This window comes from Geotrypetes seraphini, chromosome 2 (genome assembly GCF_902459505.1).
Source record: "Geotrypetes seraphini chromosome 2, aGeoSer1.1, whole genome shotgun sequence".
NCBI classification, from domain to species: Eukaryota; Metazoa; Chordata; class Amphibia; order Gymnophiona; family Dermophiidae; genus Geotrypetes; species Geotrypetes seraphini.
The window spans coordinates 412962609-412988311 of record NC_047085.1 but is presented as its reverse complement, the minus strand read 5'-3'; the positions used below and the strand labels follow the sequence as shown (position 1 = coordinate 412988311).

General features: G+C 46.2%; 1 protein-coding gene across 6 annotated transcripts in view; it reads left to right on the top strand.

Moving 5' to 3' along the window:
* Positions 1 to 25703, top strand: part of GLCCI1 (glucocorticoid induced 1) — a 204780-nt gene that overhangs the window by 53251 nt on the left and 125826 nt on the right. For all 6 annotated transcript variants that reach the window (XM_033931018.1, XM_033931017.1, XM_033931020.1 and 3 more), the window contains exon 3: positions 271 to 360. In XM_033931018.1, the coding sequence (XP_033786909.1) occupies positions 271 to 360 (90 nt within the window). The remainder of the gene's footprint in view (positions 1 to 270; positions 361 to 25703) is intronic.

Here is a 25703-nt window from a genome sequence, read left to right as displayed (position 1 = left end):
CTGGTGAGCATTCTCAGAGAGTTGATATGTAAAGGAGAGGGGAAAAAGCCTCTGAGGTTTTGAGGCTTCCTACAGACCCTGTCAGGTGGACGGCAATATCTCATTGGTCCCGGAATAAAGTGTGGATTTACAATAAAGATTAGCAGAGGTTAGAACCTAATCTTTCGTTCACAGGACTTAAATTGTGTGTGATATTCTTTATCTAGATAACATGTTAAAAAAATTATCCAGTTACTGGGACACTGCATAAAAATCTATTTTTTACTGTAGACCCCAAGCTGCTGGGGCGAGGAATGTACAGAAAAGAGAAGTACGCATCAGCGTTCTGCATCATGGGGCAGTGCAGATCAGCTAAAAGAAGTAAGTTACTATTTGTTTTCAATTTAGCTTTCATTTTATTCAGTTTTGAATTGTGCTAATTCGCCCAATGTTATCATGAAATCGTTTCAAAAACATACTTAAAGCAGAGTGTTGGCATAATACTTATAAAACACCTAATAAGCGCACACAGAGAATTCAGATAGCTTACAGTAGCTATAATGGTAATGTAACATAGTAACATAGTAGATGACGGCAGATAAAGACCTGAATGGTCCATCCAGTCTGCCCAACCTGATTCAATATAAACTTTTAAAATTTTTTCTTCTTAGCTATTTCTGGGCAAGAATCCAAAGCTCTACCCGGTACTGTGCTTGGGTTCCTACTGCCGAAATCTCCGTTAAAAACCTACTCCAGCCCATCTACACCCTCCCGGCCATTGAAGCCCTCCCCAGCCCATCCTCCACCAAATGGCCATATACAGACACAGAAAAAACCCAAAAAAACTCTGTGGAGTGACGATGTTCCTAAATGGACTTTATTTGAAGGTATCAAAGTTCCAAAGGTACACTAAAATCATCCACATAAAATAATTCCATCCACATAAAAGTAAATCATCCACATAAGAGCCTTAAAGGACCTAGTCCGCTAGGGATACAGGACCCAACACGGTCTGCGTTTCGACAAAAAGTCTTCTTCAGGGGTCCAATTGTGTGGTGAACCGGAAGTGAGCATTTCCAGTTCACCACACAATTGGACCCCTGAAGAAGACTTTTTGTCGAAACGCGGACCGTGTTGGGTCCTGTATCCCTAGCGGACTAGGTCCTTTAAGGCTCTTATGTGGATGATTTACTTTTATGTGGATGGAATTATTTTATGTGGATGATTTTAGTGTACCTTTGGAACTTTGATACTTTCAAATAAAGTCCATTTAGGAACATCGTCACTCCACAGAGTTTTTTTGGTTTTCTCTGGATTTTCTTCTTTGTGGATATTTTGGGGTCAATTCCTTTTGTTTTTTGCATATACAGACACAGACCTTGCAAGTCTGCCCAGTACTGGCTTTAGTTCAATTTTTAATATTATTTTCTGATTCTAGATCCTCTGTTCATCCCACACTTCTTTGAACTCAGTCACAGTTTTACTCTCCACCACCTTTCTCGAGAGCGCATTCCAGGCATCCACCACCCTCTCCGTAAAGTAGAATTTCCTAACATTGCCTTTTAATCTATTACCCCTCAACCTCAAATTATGTCCTCTGGTTTTACCATTTTCCTTTCTCTGGAAAAGATTATGTTCTACGTAAATACCCTTGAACGTCTGAATCATATAGATCTCCCCTGATCTCCCTGTCTCTCCTTTCCTCTAGGGCAGGGGTGCCCACACTTTTTTGACTCGCGAGCTACTTTTAAAATGACCAAGTCAAAATGATCTACCAACAATAAAATTTTAAAAAAACACAACGCACACTGTACGCATAGAATTGTTAATTATCATTCCTATTCCGGGGTTTTTTCAAAGAGGTCAAAGCAGATGACTCTTTGCACTGTCACCTCAGTAACAACCATACAAAAATAGACAAATACCCACCCTCCTCCCTTTTTACTAAACCACAATAGCAGTTTTTAGCGCAAGGAGCTGCGCTGAATGCCCAGCGCTTCTCTCGACGCTCATAGGCTCCCTGTGCTAAAAACCACTATTGCGGTTTAGTAAAAGGGGACCATATTGTAAAATATAGACAGCAGATATAAATTCAGACACATTTTGATCACTAAATTTAAAATAAAATCATTTATCCCAGGACAAGCAGGCAGCATATTCTTGACTGATGGGTGACGGCACCGACGGAGCCCCGGTACGGACAATTTTAGAATGATTGCACTCTAAGAACTTAGAAAGTTCTAGTTAGGCCGCACCGCGCGTGCACGAGTGCCTTCCCGCCCGACGAAGGCGCGCGGTCCCCAGTTTCTTAGTTTCCGCGGAGCTAAGAAGACGCGTGTTTCCAACGGCTGTTGGAAATTTTTTTCATTGTTACTCGCCTTCCCGCTCACGCGTTCTTTTTCTTCGAGAATTGTTCTCTTTCTTATTTTATTTCGTTTGTGTTTAAAAAAAAAAAAAATCACTTTTTTTCGGTCGGCCCCGGCGGGGCCTGTTGGCATCATCGAAGCCTCGGGCTTCGATTTTGCTACGGCCGTTTTTCCCTTCATATCCCCTTCACCGGGTTTTAAAAAGTGTCAGTGGTGTGCGTGCCCTATATCATTATCCGACCCGCACAAGTGGTGCCTGCAGTGTCTGGGTCCGGACCATAGGGCAGAAACGTGCACCCGCTGCAGTTCTCTTCAAAAGAGAACTTAAAAAAATCGTCAAATACAGCAGCGGATCCTTTTCGGTACCGCTATGGAAGTTCCACCGGTATCGACTCCTGCAACTTCCTCCAAGTCGACATCGGTAGTGTCGGCACCGCAAGATCCATCGCCGGTGTCGCACCCCGTAGGTAAGCCGGCTAAGAAGCCTTCCCCTACTGTTCTCGGGCCGCCAGTCGAGCATGCAGTGAGCCAAGTCCTGCAGACTGCGCACCGGCCCCGTAAGCGCTCTGCTCCCATTGAAGTTACTGCCTCTTCATCAGCATCGACTTCGCCTGAGCGTCGATCTGCACCGCAGGTACTGAGCAAGAAAAAAGCGGTACCGGTGCCATCGGGACCGACTCTGGATGAGTGTATTGCCTCCATCCTACAGGTCCAACTTAAGGAGCAACTGCAACAATTGCTCCCGGCTCTACTGACTCCGAACCTTCCAGTGTCGGTACCTACTGAGCCTTCGGTGCCGATTGTCGACCAGCCCCTTTTATCGACGTTATCGGCACCGCAAAAATCTATATCTATGCCTGTTCTGTTGGCAGAGCCGAAGTCTCTTCGGCGTACTGCTTACTCGCCTTCTGATCCGGTACCGTTCTCTGACACCCGTACCGCTGTGCAGTCACCAGGTACAGTATCGACACGTTCAGGGAAATCAGTACGCAAGACCAAGCATACCGAATCCTCCACTCCCCTTTCTCAGGGCCGTCTTCAATCGGTACGGGACCCTGACTTGTGGGATGACTCTGACGATCCCCTCGGTACCAAGGAAGATTATTCGTCTGATGAGGATGATCCATCGGTGCAGGATCCTGCTAGTAAGCCAGAGCACTCCTCCTTCACCAAGTTCCTAAAGGAGATGTCAGACACTCTTTCAATTCCTCTAGAGTCTGACTCTAAAAAATCCAAGGCATTTCTCGATGCTTTGGATTTTGACCAACCTCCCAAAGAGTTTTTGAAGTTACCCCTCCATGACATCTTGAGGGAAACTTTTTACAAGAATTTGGAAACTCCTCTAACAATTCCAGGAGCCCCTAGGAAACTGGAATCACTTTATAAAGTGATTCCTATTCCAGGGTTTGACAAACACCAACTTCCCCATGAGTCTCTGCTGGTGGAGTCGACCCTGAAGAAATCTACGGGAGCTAGTGTATATGCCTCTGTCCCTCCTGGCAGAGAGGGCAAGGCCATGGATAAATTTGGGAAACGTCTTTACCAAAATGCGATGTTGGCGAACCGTTCAGGTAATTACGCGTTTCACTTCTCTTTTTACCTGAAACATCTCATCCAACAGGTGGCCTCTTTTCAAAAGTATATTCCGGACCGAAAACTTCCTGCATTTCAACAATGCACTTCCAGCCTTTTGCAACTCAGGAAGTTTATGGTCCGTTCAATATATGATACTTTTGAACTGACTTCACGGGCCACTGCTATGTCTGTAGCGATGAGACGGTTGGCATGGCTCCAAGTCTCAGACCTGGATGTGAACCACCAGGACCAGCTTGCCAATGCGCCCTGCCTAGGGGATGAGCTGTTTGGGGAGTCCATGGATACCACCACGCAAAAGCTTTCTGCCCATGAAACACGGTGGGACACCTTATTGAAAAATAAGAAGAAGCCTCCTCCTCCTCGTCCATTTAGACAACAACCATCGTATCAGAGGAGGTTTTCTGCTCGGCCGGTTCAGCCTCATCCTCCTCAACCTCGGAGGCAACGCCAACAGCACCAACAGGCTCGTCAGCAACAGCCGCCTACCGTAAAGCCTGCCCCTCAAACTAAGCCGACACAGCCCTTTTGACTCCCTTCTCCAGGGCATTGCCAGTCTTCCTCCCTCCTGTCCTCTTCCACAGCCCATAGGAGGTCGACTTCACGTTTTTCACTCTCGATGGGAAGTAATCACCACCGACCAGTGGGTGCTCTCGATCATAGCCCACGGCTACTCCCTAAACTTCCAGACTCCTCCGCCGTTAGGCCTACCAAAAGAGTCTGCTTCCAACAAGTCTCAGTCCCTCCTTCTCGCTCAAGAGGTTCAATCCCTTCTTCTTCTCAACGCCATCGAAGAAGTTCCTCAAGATCAGCGAGGCCAGGGATTTTACTCCCGGTACTTTCTAGTACCCAAAAAGACCGGAGACCTCAGACCAATATTAGATCTCAGAGATCTCAACAAGTGTTTGGTCAAGGAGAAGTTCAAAATGCTATCTCTTGCCACCCTATACCCTCTTCTCTTTCAGGGCGACTGGCTATGCTCCCTCGATCTCAAGGAGGCGTACACACACATTCCTATCCATCTGACGTCCAGGCAATATCTACGCTTTCTCATCAACCAACATCATTATCAGTACAAGATGTTACCCTTCGGCCTGGCCTCCTCTCCCAGGGTGTTCACCAAATGTCTGATTGTGGTTGAGGCCTATCTCCGCTCTCACAACTTTCAAGTCTTCCCTTATCTGGACGACTGGCTGATCAAGGCTCATTCTCCTCAGGCGATTCAGCTTGCCACCAATCAGACCATTCACTTCCTTCGTCTGTTGGGGTTCGAAATCAATCTACCCAAGTCGCACCTCATTCCAACTCAGCGACTTCAATTCATTGGAGCCATTCTGGACACTATTCGGATGAGGGCGTTTCTTCCACCAAACCGCCTTCACACCATCCTTTATCTTTGTCAGCAGGTGTTTCAGCAAACTTCCATCTCTGCAAATCACATGATGGTGCTTTTGGGACACATGGCCTCCACAGTACATGTCACACCCTTCACACATCTCCACCTGCGTACTCCTCAATGGACCTTAGCGACCCAGTGGTCCCAAGCGACGGATCCTTGTTCACAACACATATCTGTGACCTCGTCTCTTCGACAGTCGCTTCTTTGGTGGTTGACATCCTCAAATCTATCCAGAGGTCTGCTGTTCCATCTACCTCCTCATCAACTAGTCATCACCACGGATTCCTCCCCCTATGCCTGGGGAGCTCACTTGAACGAGTTCCAACCTCAGGGGTTTTGGACTACCCAGGAAAAGAAACACCACATCAATTTCCTGGAACTCCGAGCGATGTTTTATGCCCTCAAGGCATTTCAACATCTTCTCTTCCCTCAAGTACTACTCATTTGCACAGACAATCAAGTTGCGATGTACTACATCAACAAACAGGGAGGGACGGGCTCCCGCCTGTTGTGTCAGGAAGCCCAAAGGATTTGGTCTTGGGCGACAGCTCGTCACTTATTCCTGAAGGCTGTCTACATTCAAGGGGAACTGAATTCCTTAGCAGACAATCTCAGCAGAATTCTTCAACCCCACGAATGGTCTCTCGATCCCATGACTCTTCAGTCCATTTTCACTCAATGGGGCACTCCTCAAGTGGACCTTTTTGCAGCTCCCCACAACCATCAACTGCCCCTGTTTTGCTCCAGACTCTCCTCTCCTCACTGTCTGGCGCCCGATGCATTTCTCCTGGATTGGACCAGTCTCTTCCTATATGCATTTCCCCCTCTACCGCTTCTGCTGCGGACATTGTTCAAGCTCAAGAGGGAACGGGCCACCATGATTCTCATCGCTCCACGGTGGCCCAGGCAACATTGGTTCTCCCTTCTACTTCAACTCAGTTCCAGGGAACCCATACCTCTTCCACTGTTTCCTTCTCTGCTTACTCAGCATCAAAAGTCCCTTCTGCATCCCAACCTGCAGTCTCTGCACCTGACAGCTTGGTTTCTCTCGGGCTGACTTCGGCTCATTCACTCCTTTCTCAGCCTGTCCGTTCTTTCATTGATGCTTCCAGGAAACCGGCCACTCTTCAGTGTTATCAACAGAAGTGGTCTCGGTTTTCTTCCTGGTGCCTCTTACATCACCATAATCCCATGTCTCTAGCAGTGGAACTGGTGTTGGACTATCTTCTTTCCTTGTCTGACTCTGGCCTTAAATCTACTTCTATCAGAGTTCACCTTAGTGCAATTGCTGCTTTTCATGAGCCGGTACATGGAAAACCCCTCTCGGCTCATCCTTTGGTTTCCAGGTTCATGAGGGGCCTTTTCAATGTGAAACCACCTCTTAGGACCCCTCCTGTAGTCTGGGATCTCAATGTGGTTCTTTCTGCTTTAATGAAGCCTCCTTTCGAACCTTTGGCCACAGCGCATTTCAAATTTCTTACTTGGAAAGTGGTCTTCCTTATAGCTCTCACTTCTGCCAGGAGGGTCAGTGAGCTGCATGCACTAGTGGCCAATCCACCTTTCACTGTTTTTCACCATGATAAGGTGGTCCTCCGTACACATCCAAAATTTCTCCCTAAGGTTGTGTCTGACTTTCATCTTAACCAATCCATTGTCCTACCTGTATTTTTTCCAAAGCCTCATTCTAATCCAGGTGAACAGGCTTTGCATACCTTGGATTGTAAACGTGCTCTGGCTTACTATCTTGAAAGCACCAAACCTCACAGATCATCTCCTCAACTGTTTTTGTCCTTTGATCCTAACAAGTTGGGTCATCCTGTATCTAAACGCACCCTGTCCAATTGGCTTGCTGCTTGCGTTTCATTCTGTTATGCTCAGTCGGGCCTGACACTGGAAGGTTCTGTCACGGGCCACAAGATTAGAGCTATGGCAGCGTCTGTAGCTTTCCTCCGTTCCACTTCCATTGAGGAAATCTGCAAGGCTGCTACTTGGTCCTCAGTTCATACTTTTACATCTCACTATTGTCTGGATGCATTCTCCAGACGGGATGGACACTTCGGCCAATCTGTTTTACAAAATTTGTTTTCCTAATGGCCAACCTTCCCTCCGTCCCTCTTTTTGTTAGCTTGGAGGTCACCCATCAGTCAAGAATATGCTGCCTGCTTGTCCTGGGATAAAGCACAGTTACTTACCGTAACAGGTGTTATCCAGGGACAGCAGGCAGATATTCTTGCGTCCCTCCCACCTCCCCGGGTTGGCTTCTTAGCTGGCTTATCCTAACTGGGGACCGCGCGCCTTCGTCGGGCGGGAAGGCACTCGCGCACGCGCGGTGCGGCCTAACTAGAACTTTCTAAGTTCTTGGAGTGCAATCACTCTAAAATTGTCCGTACCGGGGCTCCTTCGGTGCCGTCACCCATCAGTCAAGAATATCTGCCTGCTGTCCCTGGATAAAACCTGTTACGGTAAGTAACTGTGCTTTTTCCTACCTTGTCTGGTGATTTCATGAGTCTCTGGTTGCACTTTCTTCTTCTGACTGTGCATCCAATCTTTCTTTCAGCCTATATGCTTCCTCTCCTCCACACCTCAACCCCTCTCCCAACTTTTTCTTCCTCTCTCCCTGACCTTTCTTTCTTTCTTTCTCTCTTCATGCCCCCGTTCTTTTTTTCTGTTTTTCTTCTTTCCTTCTGTCTCCCTGCCTGCCCCCTTTCTTTCTTTCTCCCTGCCCTTCCCCAAGCCACTGCTGCAGCCATCGGGGAACAGGACCCAAACTGCCACCAATGGATAACAGTCCCCAAAGCCGCCCCATGCTCTCCCTGCTTTGCGCCGACCAGCATTCCTCTCCTCGACGTCAATTCTGCCGTCGGAGAGGAAGTTCCGCCCAGCCAGGCAGCGATTGGCTGGCCCGAACTTCCTCTCTGACGGCAGAATTGACGTCGAGGAGAGGAATGCTGGTCGGCGCAAAGCAGGGAGAGCATGGGGCGGCTTTGGGGACTGTTATCCATTGGTGGCAGTTTGGGTCCTGTTCCACAGCTTGGAACATCCTCGAGATTAGGGGGAAATGGGTAGTGCTCGGAGAAAAAAAAAAAAATCTCTCTGAGCTATTAGAGAGCTTATCCGCAAATTTGGGAGCTGTTGGGACAATTTGTACAGTACAACTTATCAAATAGTCGAGGGGCCAAGGGGAGATAGAAATATGAAGGCAGATAAAGGCCAAATTGCCCATCCAGTCAGTCCATCCACAGTATCCACCATTTTCTTCCTCTCCTTAAGATATCCCACATGCTGCCTATTCCATGCTTTCTTGAATTCAGATAGTGTGTCTCCACCATCTCTACCGGGAGACTATTCCATGCATCTACTACCCTTTCTGTAAAAAAGTATTTCCTTAGATTACTCACTGAGACTATTACCTCTTAACTTCATCCTATGCCCTCTCATTCTGGAACTTTCTCAGTGCTATAAATGCTTTTCACAGGCCAGCTGATGGTAAACATCTAACTCAGGGATGTCTAACTTTTTGGCTTTCCTGGGCCGCATTGGACGAAAAAAAATTTTCTGGGGCCGCACAAGCACTAACACTAGCTAATGAGCAAAAAAAAAGGCTGAGCAGGTCCCAAATTTGCAATCACTAATATAGAAGATGTACATATCTAATAATAAACCTTCATTAAAGGGACACTGTGGAGAGGAACCCAAAAAAGCAGTAATGCTTACCCTGACTGAGTGATCTTCCACATGCACCGCTGACAGTGGGAGCAGCCACAGGCTTCCACATCCCCACTCTGATGAGCAGGGATGCACACTCCTGATTTTCCCATTCACTTCTATTACAGCTACAGTGAGCCTCTTCAGAGGTGAGCCTCATCAGTTGTCAGCGGCGCACGTGGAGGATCGTTCAGTCAGGATAAATATTACTACTTTTTTGGGACTCCCACTTTGAGCTTAGGCTTCCTCAAAATGAACATCTCCCCTGCTGTAGCTAGTAGGGATCCCCAAGCCTCACCAACTGACGGCCACCTCCTCCCCTCCAACTTCCCAAGTTCTGCAGCTGGCAGCAACTCCACCTCCTCCCCTCCAACTTTCCCAAGTTCTGCAGCTGGCAGTAATATTACAGAGCTGCTGCCTTCCCTCCTCCCTGCCCCTGCAGCTTGAGAATATTGCCATTGGCTGCAAAGCTTGGAGTTTTTGGGTTGTCAGACTGGAGGAAGATGTCTTCAGGTGGCAGGGCTTGGGAATCCTCAATAGCTCAAGTATTTGTAAATTGCACTCAGGCGGGGAGAAACTTTGGTGCCCATCCACTAATTTTGGGCTCCAGTCCCTCCCCTAAATCAACTGTATATGGCTACGCCATTGAATTCAAAAATAATTGTGATGCACATATCCCAAAGCTAACATAACATAAGAATTGCCGCTGCTAGGTCAGACCAGTGGTCCATTGCGTCCAACAGTCCGCTCACGTAATGGCCCCCAGGTCAAAGACCAGTACCCTAACCAAGACCAGCCTCACCTGCATATATTCCGGTTCAGCAGAAACTTGTTTAGCCTTGTCTTGAATTCCTGGAGGGTGTTTTCCAGAAGAGCATTCCAATTCTCCACCACTCTCTGGGTGAAGAAGAACTTTCTTACGTTTGTACAGAATCTATCCCCTTTTAACTTTAGAGAGTGCCCTCTCATTCTCCCCACCTTAGAGAGGTAGTATGGCCTGGTTGTTGGATGGAGGGAATTGTAGGGGAAAAACAGGATCCCACCTCTTCACTAAACCATCTCCTTCCCAAGACAGGCCAGGTTAGTAGAATTACTCATGGGCCTAGCTGCTAGGAAAGCATGGTGACAGTGGTGCAGGTGAACAAATTTCATTTTCTTCTTATTTAATTTCTGTCATAGTCTTTAACCTGGGGGCTGCCGCGTGAATGGACAGCTGGGCACGATGGACCACTGGTCTGACCCAGCAGTGGCAATTCTTATGTTCTTAATAAATTCAAAATAAAACAATTTTTTCTACCTTGTTGTCTGGATATTTTGGTTTTCCATCATCTTGGTCCCAGGTTCTCTTTCTGCTTTTTGTCTATCTTCAACTAATTCTCTTTCCAGTGTCTGCTGTTCATTTTTCTCTCCTCTCTTATTCCATTTCCTCCTTCCCTAGCAACAGCAGCAGATGGATCCAGAGACCAATGGGATAGCTCAAATCTACCAGCAGGCGGAGATAGAGAAACTGATTAACAGGTGGTCCTATTGGCTGGCACTCCTCCTGTTTATCCAGTATTCTCTATCTCCCAGTAGGAAAAGGTCGCTAGCTCCTGAATTCTGGCTGTGACTGGAACTTTATTTTCTCCTGTTGAGGTTTCTCTTCAGTGAGACTGCCATTCTGTTTCTCCTGTTGAGGTTTCTCTTCAGTGAGCTGGCAATGCTATTTCTCCTGTTGAGATTTTCTCTTCAGTGAGACAGGGGTGTCCGGCTGAACGGTGCCGGCTTTAGGGGTTACACCTGGGCCCCCCCAGGTCCCTGCCTCACCCTCCCTCCATTGCTAGAGGGTCTGACTGGGTCTCAATTTTTTTCTTCTTTCCCTTCTCTGTTAAAAAAAAAAAAGAGAGACCACAGTTGCTACATTCTGCCATGCTTTTGCTGCAAACTGGCTTCAACCAGCCCTAACAACAAGCTTGTGAGTATGTCTGGCTTTTACGGTTGTTTGAACTTCAGGTTCTGTTTGGGAGTCTTAGTACTGTGGGTTCGGTCATTGTACATTTAAGGTATGGATATTTTATTGAGGCTAAGTTTTATGACTAGAAATCCGTGGAGGGAGCCGGGACTTCCCGCCCGTTGCATGCACGCGCTTGGTTTCCTTGTTGGTTACAGTGTGGCAGTAGCGATGCGATTTCATGCTCGTACTTGTTCTCATTGTTGGGTTTCAGTGCAGCAGTAGTCCTGTTTATTCTGAGGCTATCTTTCATCGGTGTTTGTCACGGCCATGTGCAGCTGATTGTGCAGGTGCCGGTTTATAGCAGCGCGCATGAGATGGGACATGTTTTTTCCGGCGCTGTGGGCCATTCTTCTGGTTATTCCCCGAGTCTGATTTTCTTGCTATGCAAGCCGCGGCAGGGTAAATTTTGGGGGCTCGAATCCGACTATGTTTCTTGGAGCGTTGATGCAGCGACCACATGTCAGCGAGAATCAGGCGAGCGCTTGTGTCTCCGGAGATGGCGGGAGAGCTGCAGCGTTCCGGTAGTTTGTTTCCAGCTGACTTTGGTCAGGGTATGCCGGGGCTTCTCTCCTTTCCGGTTCAGACAAGTTGTATGTGTTTCACCAGCTTTGGGACAAGCTTGGGCAGATTTATATGTCTATGTCTGTGTTCCTGCTGTACTCCCTTGAAGGAAGCTGCTTGTTTAATTGGACTCTGGGGTTAGCACTCAAGGGGTTTACCAGAGAGACTCTGACCTGGGCTAGGTCACCCAGTCTCGATTTGTCTCTGGACTGGGTCGACATATGGCAAATCATGGCATAGTGAGATCAGCAGTAAGATAGTGCCCTGTATTTCACACGGGTATCTCATTGTCTCTCTTGGGGTCTCTGCAGATTGAGCCTTTGTCTGTTGGTAACTGTCCTTATTTGGCCTCTGTGCTGAGCTGCATGTGTCTAGTAGTGGCACAAGATATATATGCCTAAAGGTTGTACAGTTTCCAAGTTCGGGCTGTCTCTATGGGCATAATGACACTGCGCATCTTCCTGCGGCCAGGACTCTCTTTCTCTATTTCTGAGGGGCCTGGACTTCAGATTTCCATGCTTATCACGCTGGTTTCTCCTGTCACCATTTTCTCATGGCACATGCTAAATGGGGCCCACGACCAGACAGGAAGCTCCTTTTAACCAGGAGCCAGTTACCTATTCTATCAAACGCGCAGAGGATCAAGCGCTATGTGGCTGTTAGCCTCATCACTGAAGCTCTCATTAGCAATGTGAGCTTTGTCTGATACCTGTAAGGATGCTGTTGTTTTCCATGGGGCGGTAGATGCAGCATCTTGATTGAGTCTAGTAAGTATTCACTTTAAAGGACATACGTATTTCGCTCATGTTGCATGGGGTTAGTACTGTTTTCATGGTTCCAGTATATTCCTCTTTACATTGTGAGACTTGATTTTTCCTTGGAGAATCTTCTTGCAGATCCTACAGTGTCATCCTGCCATTCCCTGACCTTCTGCACTTCATTCTGAGGGGATCTTGACTTCTTCCAATGACTCTTAAGGCTTTCTCATGAGGGAGAAGACGCTATAATGTCAGGTCAGGGGGCTGTGAAGATTTTTCAGGATGCTTGCATCTTTGCATCCTCCTCAGGTTTCCAGTTATTTCTTGGAGTCTCTATGTTTTGTGTTTCCCTTTTCAGTGTTACTGGTCCTCAGGACAGTTCTTGTAGTTCTTCGGGAACTAAGGGACGTTGTTCCACTTACTGCATGGTGCCCGAGATGGGGGCATTGGGCAGGCTGGATCCCATTCTGCTGAATTAGTTTCTCGGGGTTACATATTTCTGCAGACAACCTGGGAGTATATTTACATTTTCTCTATGGACTCCGAATCGGCACTTGGTTTGCCTGCCTCTCTTGGAGCAGCGCTTTCGGTTTTGGCACATGCCATTTCGCCTACCCAAGGCTTCACGAACGTTTTAGGTGATGTGGGCGGTGGAACCGTTTTGGCGCTACCAGGCGATTCATCTAATTTCTTCTTGACTGCCTGCTTGATTCGGAAGACTTCCAGTCGGGCCATTTGACTGACACGAAAAGGGTGGTATCTTTTCCTCAGTTCTTTACACGTGCATCTTCGAATTTGCACAGCGCTCTTTTCTCCTGTACTATTTATAGGTATATCGGGGTAATGTTTTTATTCATATAGGAGAGATATGTGTTTCTTTCCGGAGACTTGGGCGTGGGGTCTCGGTCTCAGATTGGTATTCTTCTTCGCTTACCATGACCAAGAGTATGGGATTCTGTACAGTTTCTGGGATCCATATTGCTGACTCCACTGGGATCTTCGGCTTGCTTTCCCCTTCTTACGCTACAGCAGTCGCTTTTGTTCCGATGGTTCCCGGTATCTCAGGGCTCCAATTATTTGGTATGCTCCTCCTGCATCGCTCTGTATGATTTGGTGGCTCAGCACGATTTCTCTTTTCAAGGCATGCCTCGGTCTTTGCTGGACTAGCTCATGACCACCGACCATCCTGGGCTGTCGGGTTGGGGGGCTCGGTGGCTTCCATCCTCAGCTCCAGGAGTCTGGTCTTCAGAGGCGACTCAGTACTTGTTCATTCTTCTACTCTTGAGCAGGGTCAGGCTACCTTTCTGGAGTTTCAGATCATTCTTCCGGATTGCCGCTGAGGGTCCTTTTGGTCAGTATTAGGATGGGGTTATTTCTCTACAGCTTGGGCAGTAGGTGTTGTACTCAGTTGGCAGGTGAAGTTGGTCTGCTTCAATGGGTGGACTCTCATCTTCGTCTTCTGTTGGCAGATCCTTTTATGGATCAGGATAAGAATTTGGATAGACTTTCTCTCCGCGGAACCTGAGCATGGCCCATTTCTTGTATGTTACAGTGTAGAGCGCTGTGTACGCTCTGGAAAGTGTGCATGTTAGTAATAGTGTAATCTTCTGCATCCTCGATATTGAGATTTGTGGCTCAGGCATTCTAGCTCTTTTTATGGACGTGAGATCTCCTTGACCTAGACCTCATGGCCTCGTCTCTCAATTCTAAGCTTCCTAGCTTCTTCGGCGGGCCCAGGGAGTGAGAGTTAGAGGGGGTAGCTGCATGGCTCCTTTGTCGCCTCTGCCTTCTCTTTTTCAGTGTTTTACGCTGGCTGATGATGGCTTGGATTTGTCATCTCGAGCTCACTTTCCGGGCACAGTATTTGTAGAATCTCTGGATTGGTGGCGCCATCCTTACTATGCGGATTTGATGAGTCTTTCGACAGCCGGACTAAGAAGTTTCCTGGTATCTCCGGCTTTGCTCGCCTAGGGTCCGATCAACATGGATATTTGTACTACTTTAGTATTATGACCTAGTTTTTTGAAAAATCTTGGCTGACATGCAAGGGTTATGCGAAGCAGGTTGTTTCTTCTCTTATTCAGGTGCTACGGACGTCTTCTCCTGTGGCTTCTGCTTCCTTTTGGAGGTTTTTCCTTTCTTGGGTGCTTCTTAACGTTTGAACCACTCCAGAGTTCCTTTTTGGCACAAGTGTATTGCCGAGGGCTTAGCGTTCAATTCCCTTCAGCTTCTAGTGCCATTCTTGGCTTGTTACAAGGGCTAGGTATATTGCTCTTCGCTTACTTCTCAGCTTCATGTAGTTCAGTTACTAAACAGAGTGCGGTATATTCATGCGCCTCTTAGAAAGCCCGGTTTGGAGTACAATCTTCACGTACTTCTTCTCAGTTTACCGAAGGCTTCATTTCATTCTTGTCTTTTGGGACTCTAAAGGGCTGTGCCGTTGAACATGGGGTTTCTTGTGGCCATGGCTTCAGCTCTGCAGTTTTCTATGTTGCAGGCGTTCTTTAACGGGGATCCTATTTCTGATTTCTGAAATATGGGGTATCAGTTCGGATGGTACCACTATTTCTTTCTAGGGGGGTGTCATCCTTTCTTTTATGTCATGCTCACTTTTCCTTCCTTCTTCCTGGGAGGAGAAATTGGGAGCAGTGCTTTTATTCACTGCATTTTTTGATACGTACGTAGCGTTCTCTGCGAGCTCGGTTTCTAACGACTTTTAGTTGTTTATATCTCCTTTTTATATTCTTCAGGGGACGCCTCAAACGTATGGTGGCGTCCGAAGCCTCCATCGCTCAATGGGTCCAGGAGGACATTCTTTATGCTTGCTTGCTGGCAGGGAAGCAGTTGGCGAAAGAACTTCATGACCATTCCGCCGGAGCGATGGCTACTTCTTGGGCTTGGCCCAGAGGTTTTTTCCTTGAAGGAGATTTGTCTCGCGGCTAATTGGTCTTCCGAGAGTGCTTTCTCGCCACATTTCTGCTTGGATGTGGGGGCGCATGTGGTAGGGGCGTTTTGTGCTTTGGTTGTTGCGGAGGCGGCGTTTGCTTCCCACCCAGATTGAGGATTGCTTTGCTACATCCCATTGGTCTCTGGATTCATCTGCTGCTGTTGCTAGGGAAGGAAAAATTATGTTCTTACCTGTTAATTTTCTTTCCCTTAGACGCAGCAGATGAATCCAGAGCCCCACCCTTTCTGGATATTGTCTCTCGGTTTTTTCTTTTGCAACTTTCGCAGTTTGTTATTATGGCAGGTTGTTTTCAGTATTATTGCATTTTGAGATTTGTTATGGGAAATAAGTTTTTTACATGCTATGCCTATTGATGGTTATGGATGCTTGGGCAAGGAGCTATACTGGATAAACAGGAGGATGCCAGCCAATAGGACCACCTGTTAATCAGTTTATCTATCTCCGCCTGCTGGTAGATGTGAGCTATCCCATTGGTCTCTGGATTCATCTGCTGCGTCTAAGGGAAAGACAGGTAAGAACATAATTTTTCCTTATGCTTGTCTCCAATGTATTGATTTTTCCCTTTCAATTTTTTTAACTTTTTATTTTCTTTTTTGCCTCTGTCCACTCAAATCTTGCTTCTTTCTCACCCTTCTTCTTTTTAAATGTTCAGCTACCTCTCAATCCTCCATCTTCTGTCAGTCCCTAGCTCTCCCATTTCCTATCCTACTCCTTTCCCAGCCTCCTATTTCCTGCTATCTACTCCCCATTATCACATTTCTACCACTGTACTCACTGCTCTCTCACTCATCTTGTCATCTCCCTTTTGACCTCATTCACATGGCTCACCACTTTCAGAATCCCCCTCCCTTTCCACTGGTCAGGCTATAACTCCATGTCCCTTTCTTTCCATCCCCTTTCTTATCCCAGCTCTCTTCCCTCCTGCCCTCCCATGAGTCCATCTCTCCTCTTCTGTCCCCGTGATCCAACATTTTGCTCCCTCTCTTTTCTATTTTTCTTCTTCCCTCCTCCCTTGATGCTGAACAATGAAATGGAGAGGAAAAAAGAGAGATCCCTACCTCCCTTCCATCCCCAGATCCAACTTCTTTCCCTTTCTCTTCCCAACTGCCCCCCCACCCCATCTCTCCCCCTGCTTGCCTCCCTCCCCCAGGTCTACCATTTCTCCCTTTCTCTTCCCAACAGTTCTCCCTCTTCCTCCACACCTCCCAAGTCCAACTTCTCTCCCTTCAGACCATTGCCCACCATCTCTTTCACTGTCCTCTGTTTCTGGCCCCATAAGCTCTCCCCTCACACCTAATCTATCACTTCTTTTAATACCCTCCCCCTTGGTACTTTAAAAAAAATATAAAAAAACAGTCCAGTAATCTTCCTTGGCCCAGCATGTTCTCCCCCTCCTCCGCGCCCATGCATCTCTACCTCACTCCTCTCCCACCACCATGTCCAATAATTCTCTCTCTCCCCCTCCTCTCTCTGTTCAACAGTTCTCCTCTTTCTTCATCTCTCCATGTGCACCATCTCTTTCTCTCAGACACCCAATTCTCCCTTACTGTTCCCTTCCCCTCACTCCCTCCATTCTTCAATCCTGTGGCTCATGCGCCCTCCCTCCTTGCTTTATCATTTGTCCAAAGTTTGTGCTCCCTCCCTCTCGAGTCCCAATATGACCTTCTCCCTCCCTCCCTTCTGGACGGCTCCCATGCTGCAATTGTTTTTCTGGTGAAAGCTGCAGGCGATGGTGGCTGGCTCCTCGCGCAATCCGTGGCTGTGCTGGAAGTATTTATTTTATGGCCATCGGTGATCCGCGCCTGTGCTGGAAGCACAGTCTAGCCCGCCTACTTCGCAGGGCTTTAAACTAGGTAAGTTGGGGGAGGGTATCCACTCACATTTCAGAGCAGTAAGGAATCATCCTGTGGAGGCGAGACACAACCGCCCTTCTGAGCCCAAGGTAAGCACCCATAATACGCATGACAGCCCTAGCAAACACAAGGGATGGAGGGCCATGTATGTCAATGCACACAGTTTAGGCAATAAAATTCTGCAATTGGAGACCGAGATAGTGAATGCCGACCTAGATGTGGTGGCGATATCCGAGACCTGGTTCACGGACTCTCATGGGTGGGATATGGCTATACCGGGTTACAGTTTACTTCGTCGAGACAGAGAGGGCAGGTTAGGCGGAGGGGTAGCGCTATACATTAAAGAAGGCATCAAAACCACCAGAATCACGGACGTTAAGTACACCGGGGAATCCCTCTGGGTGAACCTGGCCAGAGGGAGAGAAAAATGCCTGTATCTTGGTGTGGTATATAGACCTTCAAGACAACCAGAAGACAAGGACACGGAACTAATCGAAGACATAGAAAATATCGCTCTACGGGGGGACGTTGTACTTATGGGAGACTTCAATATGCCGGATGTAGACTGGAGCACACCTTCAGCAACAACCAGCGGCAGCAAGAGGCTATTAGCCTCCATAAGAGGAGCACGCCTCAATCAAATGGTAATGGAGCCCACTAGGGCCCAAACGATCCTTGACCTAGTACTCACCAATGGGGAAAGCGTCTCAGAAGTCTTCGTGGGAGATAAGCTAGCCTCCAGAGATCATAACATGGTATGGTTCCACCTGAGGAAAGGTTTCCATAGATCAAACACTAAAACAAAGGTACTCAACTTCCGAGGAACAGACTTTGCACGCATGGGAGTTTTCGTCCATCAGGCGCTCCAGGACCAAACTGAGACAGGGAATGTGGAGGATATGTGGTCATCCCTGAAATCTGTCATACACGAGGCAACCGGCCGTTACATAAAATCATCACATAAACGGCGAAGAAAAGACAAACCCCAGTTGTTCACTGCAGAGATTTCACGTCTCGTTAAGGAGAAGAAAAACGCATTTGCTTCCTTCAAACGCACGGGGAAAAGCGAAGATCAACTGCTACACAGGATCAAATCCACAGAGGTCAAAACGGCAGTCAGGGAGGCCAAACTTCGAGTGGAAGAAACTCTAGCAAACAACATTAAGAAAGGGGACAAATCCTTCTTCTGGTATATCAGTGACAGGAAAAAAAACACAGACGGGATAGTACGCCTGAAAAAAACGGACGGGAATTACACAGAATCGGATCCTGAAAAGGCCGAACTACTAAATGAATACTTCTGCTCGGTCTTCACCTGCGAGGCGCCAGGGTCCGGCCCTCAATTGAAGCCACAGTCAAACACAAAAGACCCGTTTCGGAATTTTAAATTCACACTCAGCGAGGTTTACTTTGAGCTAACAAAACTCAAGGTGGACAAAGCCATGGGACCGGACAATCTGCACCCCAGAGTGCTCAGGGAGTTAGGTGATGTCCTGGCAGAACCGTTAGCTGTGCTCTTCAATCTCTCACTGAGTACAGGGACAGTCCCCTTGGACTGGAAAACAGCTAACGTCGTTCCTCTACACAAAAAGGGTTGCAGGACAGAGGCTGCAAATTACAGACCGGTGAGTCTGACATCAATAGTATGCAAACTCATGGAAACACTGATCAAACGCCAATTGGACACGGTCTTGGACGAAGGGAATCAACGGGACCCCAATCAACATGGATTCACCAAGAGTAGGTCCTGCCAATCAAACCTCATCAGCTTCTTTGACTGGGTAACAAAAAGACTGGACGAAGGAGATTCACTGGACATAGTGTACCTAGACTTCAGTAAAGCTTTTGACAGCGTCCCACACCGCAGACTGTTAAACAAGATGAAATCGATGGGGTTAGGAGAGACTCTGACAGCATGGGTCAATGATTGGCTGAGTGGCAGACTTCAGAGGGTGATGGTTAACGGTACTTTCTCTGAGACATCGGAGGTGACCAGCGGGGTGCCGCAGGGCTCGGTCTTGGGTCCGCTCCTCTTCAACATATTCATAGGAGATCTGACTCAAGGGCTTCAAGGTAAAGTAACATTATTCGCCGACGACGCCAAACTATGTAATATGGTAAGCGAGGGCAATTTACAAGATAGCATGGCGCAGGACCTGCGTACATTGGAATGCTGGTCCTCAACCTGGCAGCTGGGCTTCAATGCTGGAAAGTGTAAGGTCATGCACCTAGGTAGCAGAAACCCGTGCAGAACTTATACCTTGAACGGGGAGACCTTGACCAGTACTTCAGCGGAACGAGATTTAGGAGTAATCATTAGTGCAGACATGAAATCTGCCAATCACGTGGAGAAGGCTTCCTCAAGGGCAAGGCAGATGCTGGGTTGGATCCGTAGAAGTTTCATCAGCAGAAAGCCTGCTGTCATAATGCCATTGTACAGGACCATGGTGAGACCTCATCTGGAATACTGCGTGCAATTCTGGAAGCCACATTACCGCAAAGACGTGCAGAGGGTCGAGTCGGTCCAAAGGATGACCACCAGAATGGTCTCAGGGCTTAAAGGTCTCTCGTACGAAGCAAGACTAAACAATTTGCAGCTCTACACTCTCGAGGAACGCAGGGAGAGGGGAGACATGATTGAGACGTTTAAATACGTCACCGGACGTATAGAAGTGGAAGATAACATTTTCCTTCTCAGAGGCCCCTCAACCACAAGGGGGCACCCGCTCAAACTCAAGGGCGGAAAATTTCACGGCGACACCAGGAAGTATTTCTTCACGGAGCGAGTGATTGATCAATGGAACAAGCTTCCAGTACAGGTAATCGAGGCCAGCAGCGTGCCAGATTTTAAGAATAAATGGGACGCCCATGTGGGATCCCTACGTGGGTCAGGGTAAAACATTGGCTAATCTTAAGGGGAGGGTATATAGAGTGGGCAGACTTGATGGGCCTTGGCCCTTTTTCTGCCGTCATCTTTCTATGTTTCTTCTGTGCATCCTGGCGAGTATTTATTTTCTGGTCGGCTCCCTTGCTGCAGTTGTCTGCGGGTGGTGTCAGCTCCTCGCTTGTGATTCACGGCTGATTTGGAAGCCTTCTCTGACGTCGTGATGTCAGAGGGAACGCTTCTGACACAGGCGCAGATTGCGCACGAGGAGTCGCCGCTGCCCATGGACAACTGAGCAAGGGAGTTGGCCAGAAAACTACCCGCCAGAGGGAGGCACAGAAGGGAGGGAGGGAGAAGCTGGGCCGCACAAAACTCCTTGTTGGGCCGCATGTAGCCCGTGGGCTGCGGGTTGGACATCCCTGATCTAACTGCTCATCCTGTTGTGCCCAGATTCATTAACAGACCTTTTTAAGGTCAAACCGCCTCCTGTAGTTTGAGATCTCAATGTTGTTCTCTCTAGACTTATGAAGTCTTCTTTTGAACCAATGTCCTCGGCTTATCTGAAATACCTCACTTGAACAGTGTTTTTTTTCTCACCTCTCTTTCCTCTGTTTGAGGAATGAGTGAACTCCAAGCACTGGTGGCAGATCCACCGTTCAGTATTTCATCATGACAAAGTTGTACTTCACACCTATCAGGTTCCTTCCAGAAGTAGTCACGGAATTCATCTAAATCAATCTACCATACTTCCAGTGTTCTTTCCTAAGACTCATTCTCATTCTGGAGAAACAGCTCTTCATACTCATTTCCAACGAGTCTACTAAGAATTCAGCCACATAGAGCATATCCTCAACTTTTCAATTCCTTTGATCCTAATAAGTCCTGTAATAATAATAATTTATTTTTATATACTGCCTAACCAGCAGTTCATAGTAGTTTACACAATAGGTACTCAGCATACAATATAATATCATCATACATAATAAAATTCTAAGTAACTAATACAAGCATTAAAACTAATGAATAAGGAAAACACACTATAAACTAAAAGTATAGATAAAAAGATTAAAAGTACATTATAACTACATGATAATATAAAAATCAATAATGTATATTATAATGTCTAAATAAGTGGGTTTTAAAAATCTTTGCAAAATTGATAGTAAGTAAGAAATGGAGAAACAAGAAGATTCAAACATGAATTCTATTAATCATGTATCCAAGAGAACTATATCTACAGCAGGGGTCTCAAAGTCCCTCCTCGAGGGCCGCAATCCAGTCGGGTTTTCAGGATTTCCCCAATGAATATGCATGAGATCTATGTGCATGCACTGCTTTCAATGCATATTCATTGTATTTTCTCTTACGCTCAGGCTGGACTGCAGCTGAGAGTTGCGTCACAGCTCACAAGATCCGAGCTATGGCAGCTTCTCTTGCTTTCTTACGCTTAACTCCTATTGATGAAATATGTAAAGCTGCTACTTGGTCCTCAGTTCATGCATCTCACCTGGACTTCAGTTCCAGCCGGGAGGTTCACTTCGGCCAAGCAGTATTGTAAAATATATTTTCTAATGGCCAACACTCCCTCCATCCACCCACCTCCCCTGGTTGGCTTCTTAATTTACTTAAGGAACTGAGGAGCCGTGAGCCTGCGTCGGGTGGGAAGGCATTTTCGCATGTGGGGTGTGGGCAGTTTGCGATTTTAGCGACAGGTCACGAACAGGGAAATGGATAGAAGCCAAAACCGCTTCAATGCCTTCCTAATCAATCTAATATTGCAAGGCAACAAACATGCACTTATACAAAACAGAAGGGAAAGACTTTAGGTTTCTCTCTTTCCTGGAGGACTTAACTCCAGAGAGCCTATCCTTCCAAGAAATCCACAACTGAACTTTATAATAAACAATAGAAAAAGGAAAAACAACCTAAAGGTAATAGTAATATATTGGGGTTGGGATTGGATCTAGATATTCTCGAATGCTTTAAAGGTAAAACTATTACTGTGGTTAAAATTTTTAAATATTTGGGAATTTGGGTTGATTCTCATCTTACTTTTAATGAACAGATTTCAGAAATCATGAGAAGAGGGTTTTTGTGCTCTTCGATCCCTACATTCTATCGGGTATTATTTTGACAATAAAAACTTTCATGCATTAATTCATGCTTTTCAAATTTCTAAAATGGTAATATGCTACTGTAAACTCCTGCAAATTTGTGATTCGCGGACTCAGTAATTTGCAGTATTTTCCGACCACCACTTCCTGGTACTAAAGTCATGGTTACACCAATCTGGAGCTTCTTTGACATGCTATCTGGCATGTCAAAGCATCTCCTGATTGGCGTAGCCTGACTTTAGTACTCGGAAGAGGCGGTCGGAAAATACCGCAAATGATTTTCAGCACCCAGTTGCCCTCTCCTTCATCAACCCGATAAACCGCATTTGCGGTTTTTTGAAATTCGCGAGGGTTCCTGGAATGGAGCCCCCGTGAATTTTGGGGGAGTACTGTATATGCTGGATTATCGACTTCAAATGTCACAAAACATGGCTATAAAATTGTTAGATGATACAAGGTTTTTCTGTTTTAGGCTGAAAGACCTCAAGTGTTCGCAGCTAGCTGGATTTAGTACAAGACCTATCCAGACTGCCAATTGTGAAATATCACTGTTCTTAATTGCCTTTATTTTAAACACCATCAACAGCTTTCCAACACAGATATAATATAATCGCCAGCATAATCATTTCAGCAGTGCCACATAAGCTAAGTATTATAAGCTTTATCTGATTAGCAAGCAGGTATATACAACTAGTGGTACTGTTCTGAGAAGAAGCTGACTGATTTCCATCACTATATGAACTAGGTGAAATAAGAAAAAAATCATCAAAAATTAACAAATATAATAAGAGTGTTTAAAATAAAGGCAATTAAGACCAGTGATAGTTCACGATTGGCAGTCTGAATAGGTTTTGTACCAAATCTAGCTAGCTGTGAACACTTGAGGTCTTTCAGCCTAAAACAGAAAAACCTTATATCATTGTATATGTGGGTTTACTGTTAAAGAAACCCTCTAGCATATATCTTCATTTAAGAACATAAGAATTGCCGCTGCTGAGTCAGACCAGTGGTCCATCGTGCCCAGCAGTCCGCTCTAAATGAGTCCAGCCTCACCTGTGTACGTTCCAGTTTAGGATTTTTAGTCATAGACTTTACATTTGGAGGATTAGTGTGTGTATAAAATTGTTAGGTCATAAAAGCCAATTTTACCATGTTACAATGTTATTCCTTTCTTATCATTGGTTACCAATATCTTATAGGATTCAATTCAAAATTTTAATGTTGACTCGTAAATCATTTCATTCGCAACAACCAAGGTACTTAAATTCTTACTATCATATTTTTCGCTTCATAAGACGCACCCCAGATTTAGAGGAGGAAAACAAGAAAAAAACCCATTCTGAACCAAATTGTATACTAATATATACCTGGCACCTAACCAACATAACCCCCCGAGATAAACAATCACCTAGCAACAATCCTAACGCAAATCGAACTCTGGATGGCCGATTTCAAACTGAAACTCAACTCAGATAAAACCAAATTCTTCCTGGCAAGTCCAAACGACAAAATCAAAGACCCTTCAATCTCCCTGAATGGCCAAGTTTTTCCCATAACAAACTCCTTAAAAATACTAGGAGTGACTCTCGACTGCAACCTTACCTTCGAAACTCACACCGACCTCCAGGTCAGAAAAGGCTTCTCCACCTTATGGAAGCTAAGATCCATCAGAAAGTACTTAGACGCCCCCTCATTTCGCTTACTTGTGCAATCCTCCATCTTAAGTCTACTAGATTACTGCAATATCATCTACCTGGGATCTTTAAAAAAAACAACAAAACACTCAAAGATTGCGAATCATCCAAAACACAGCAATCAGACTGATCTTCGGACTAAAAAAATGGGAACTCATAACTCCCTACTACCAAAAACTTCACTGGCTACCCTTGGAAGCAAGAGTGCAATTCAAGTTCGCCTGTTTCTGTTTCAAATCCATCCTTGGCTCGGCCCCCCTTTACTTGATACCCCATTTTATCCTAGACCGCCTATTCAAACACACACACAGAACCCACCTGTTTAGCTATCCTACTCTAAAGGCCTGCCGTTACAAAAGATATCTAAATAGAACTCTTGCCTTCCAAGCAGGTCAGCTCAATAATTGGCTGGCCCACATCATCTCACGTGCCTCATCCTACCTAAACTTCAGGAAACTACTAAAAACTAATCTATTTACCAGATTTACAACCTAATACCTCTATGCCCTACCCATGGCCCTATGCCCTACCCATGGCCCCTTTTATCTCACCATGTCCTGCACCCCATTAAACTGCATCTACATCTGCTGATTGTACCCTCTCTGTTTTTACCTAAATGCCCATATCCACTGTCTGTACCCCTTTGTTATGCCTACATTCTTAGATTTAACCTTATGCAGATTGTCTTGACCTTCTTTACTGTACTTTTTTATTCTGATTGTACCTTTCTCTGATTGCTCCATCTTTCGCCGATTGTACCATTTTCCCTGATTGCTCCATCTTTTGCCGATTGTACCATTTTTGCTGATTGTACCATTTTCCCTGATTGCTCCAATTTTCTCTGATTGTACCATTTTCTCCAGTACTTAGTTTCTCTGATTGTACCAATGTAACATTTCGCTGATTGTCCAGTCCTTCTTCATTGTAAACCGCCTCGAACTACTATGGCTTTGGCGGTATATAAGAAATAAATTATTAAATTCTGTCTCAGCCCCCCGGCACCTTTTAAAAAATTCCATCCCAGCCTCTCCCCAATCAGTCATCACTTTTACAAACCTCCCAGCACCTTTAAATTCTGTCCCAGCCCCTCCCCAATCAATCATCACTTTTACATACCCCCCAGCACCTTTAAATTCTGTCCCAGCCCCTCCCCAATCAATCATCACTTTTACATACCCCCCAGCACCTTTAAATTCTGTCCCAGCCCCTCCCCAATCAATCATCACTTTTACATATCCCCCAGCATCTTTAAATTCTGTCCCAGTCCCCCAATCAATCATCACTTTTACATACCCCCCAGCACCTTTAAATTCTGTCCCAGCCCCTCCCCAATCAATCATCACTTTTACATATCCCCCAGCATCTTTAAATTCTGTCCCAGTCCCCCAATCAATCATCACTTTTACATACCCCCCCAGCACCTTTAAATTGTGGTGGTCAGTGGACGGCTGCTTGCTGATTATGTCAGGGCTTGCGAGAACTGAGGCAGTCATTCAGAAGTGGCACGCGCTTGTGCACCGCTGGCCCCGACATACCGGTAATCAGCTGGCAGCTGTCCAGCGAAGCACCAGTGACCAGCACAATTAGGAATTGTCGCGGGCCCGGGCATTAGCGCCCTTGTGTGCTGCGGGCCCCAACATAATCTGCAGACAGCCGTCCACTGACCATCACAATTTAAAAGTACGCACCCTTATTTCCACCCAATTTTTGGAGAAATAAAGTGCATCTTGTGGAGCAAAAAATACAGCATTCCGTATTCTCCACTACGAACATTGAGATCATTATGGGATAATAGTTTGGTATTACCATCAGTTAGAAGGACTAAATGGGAATTTA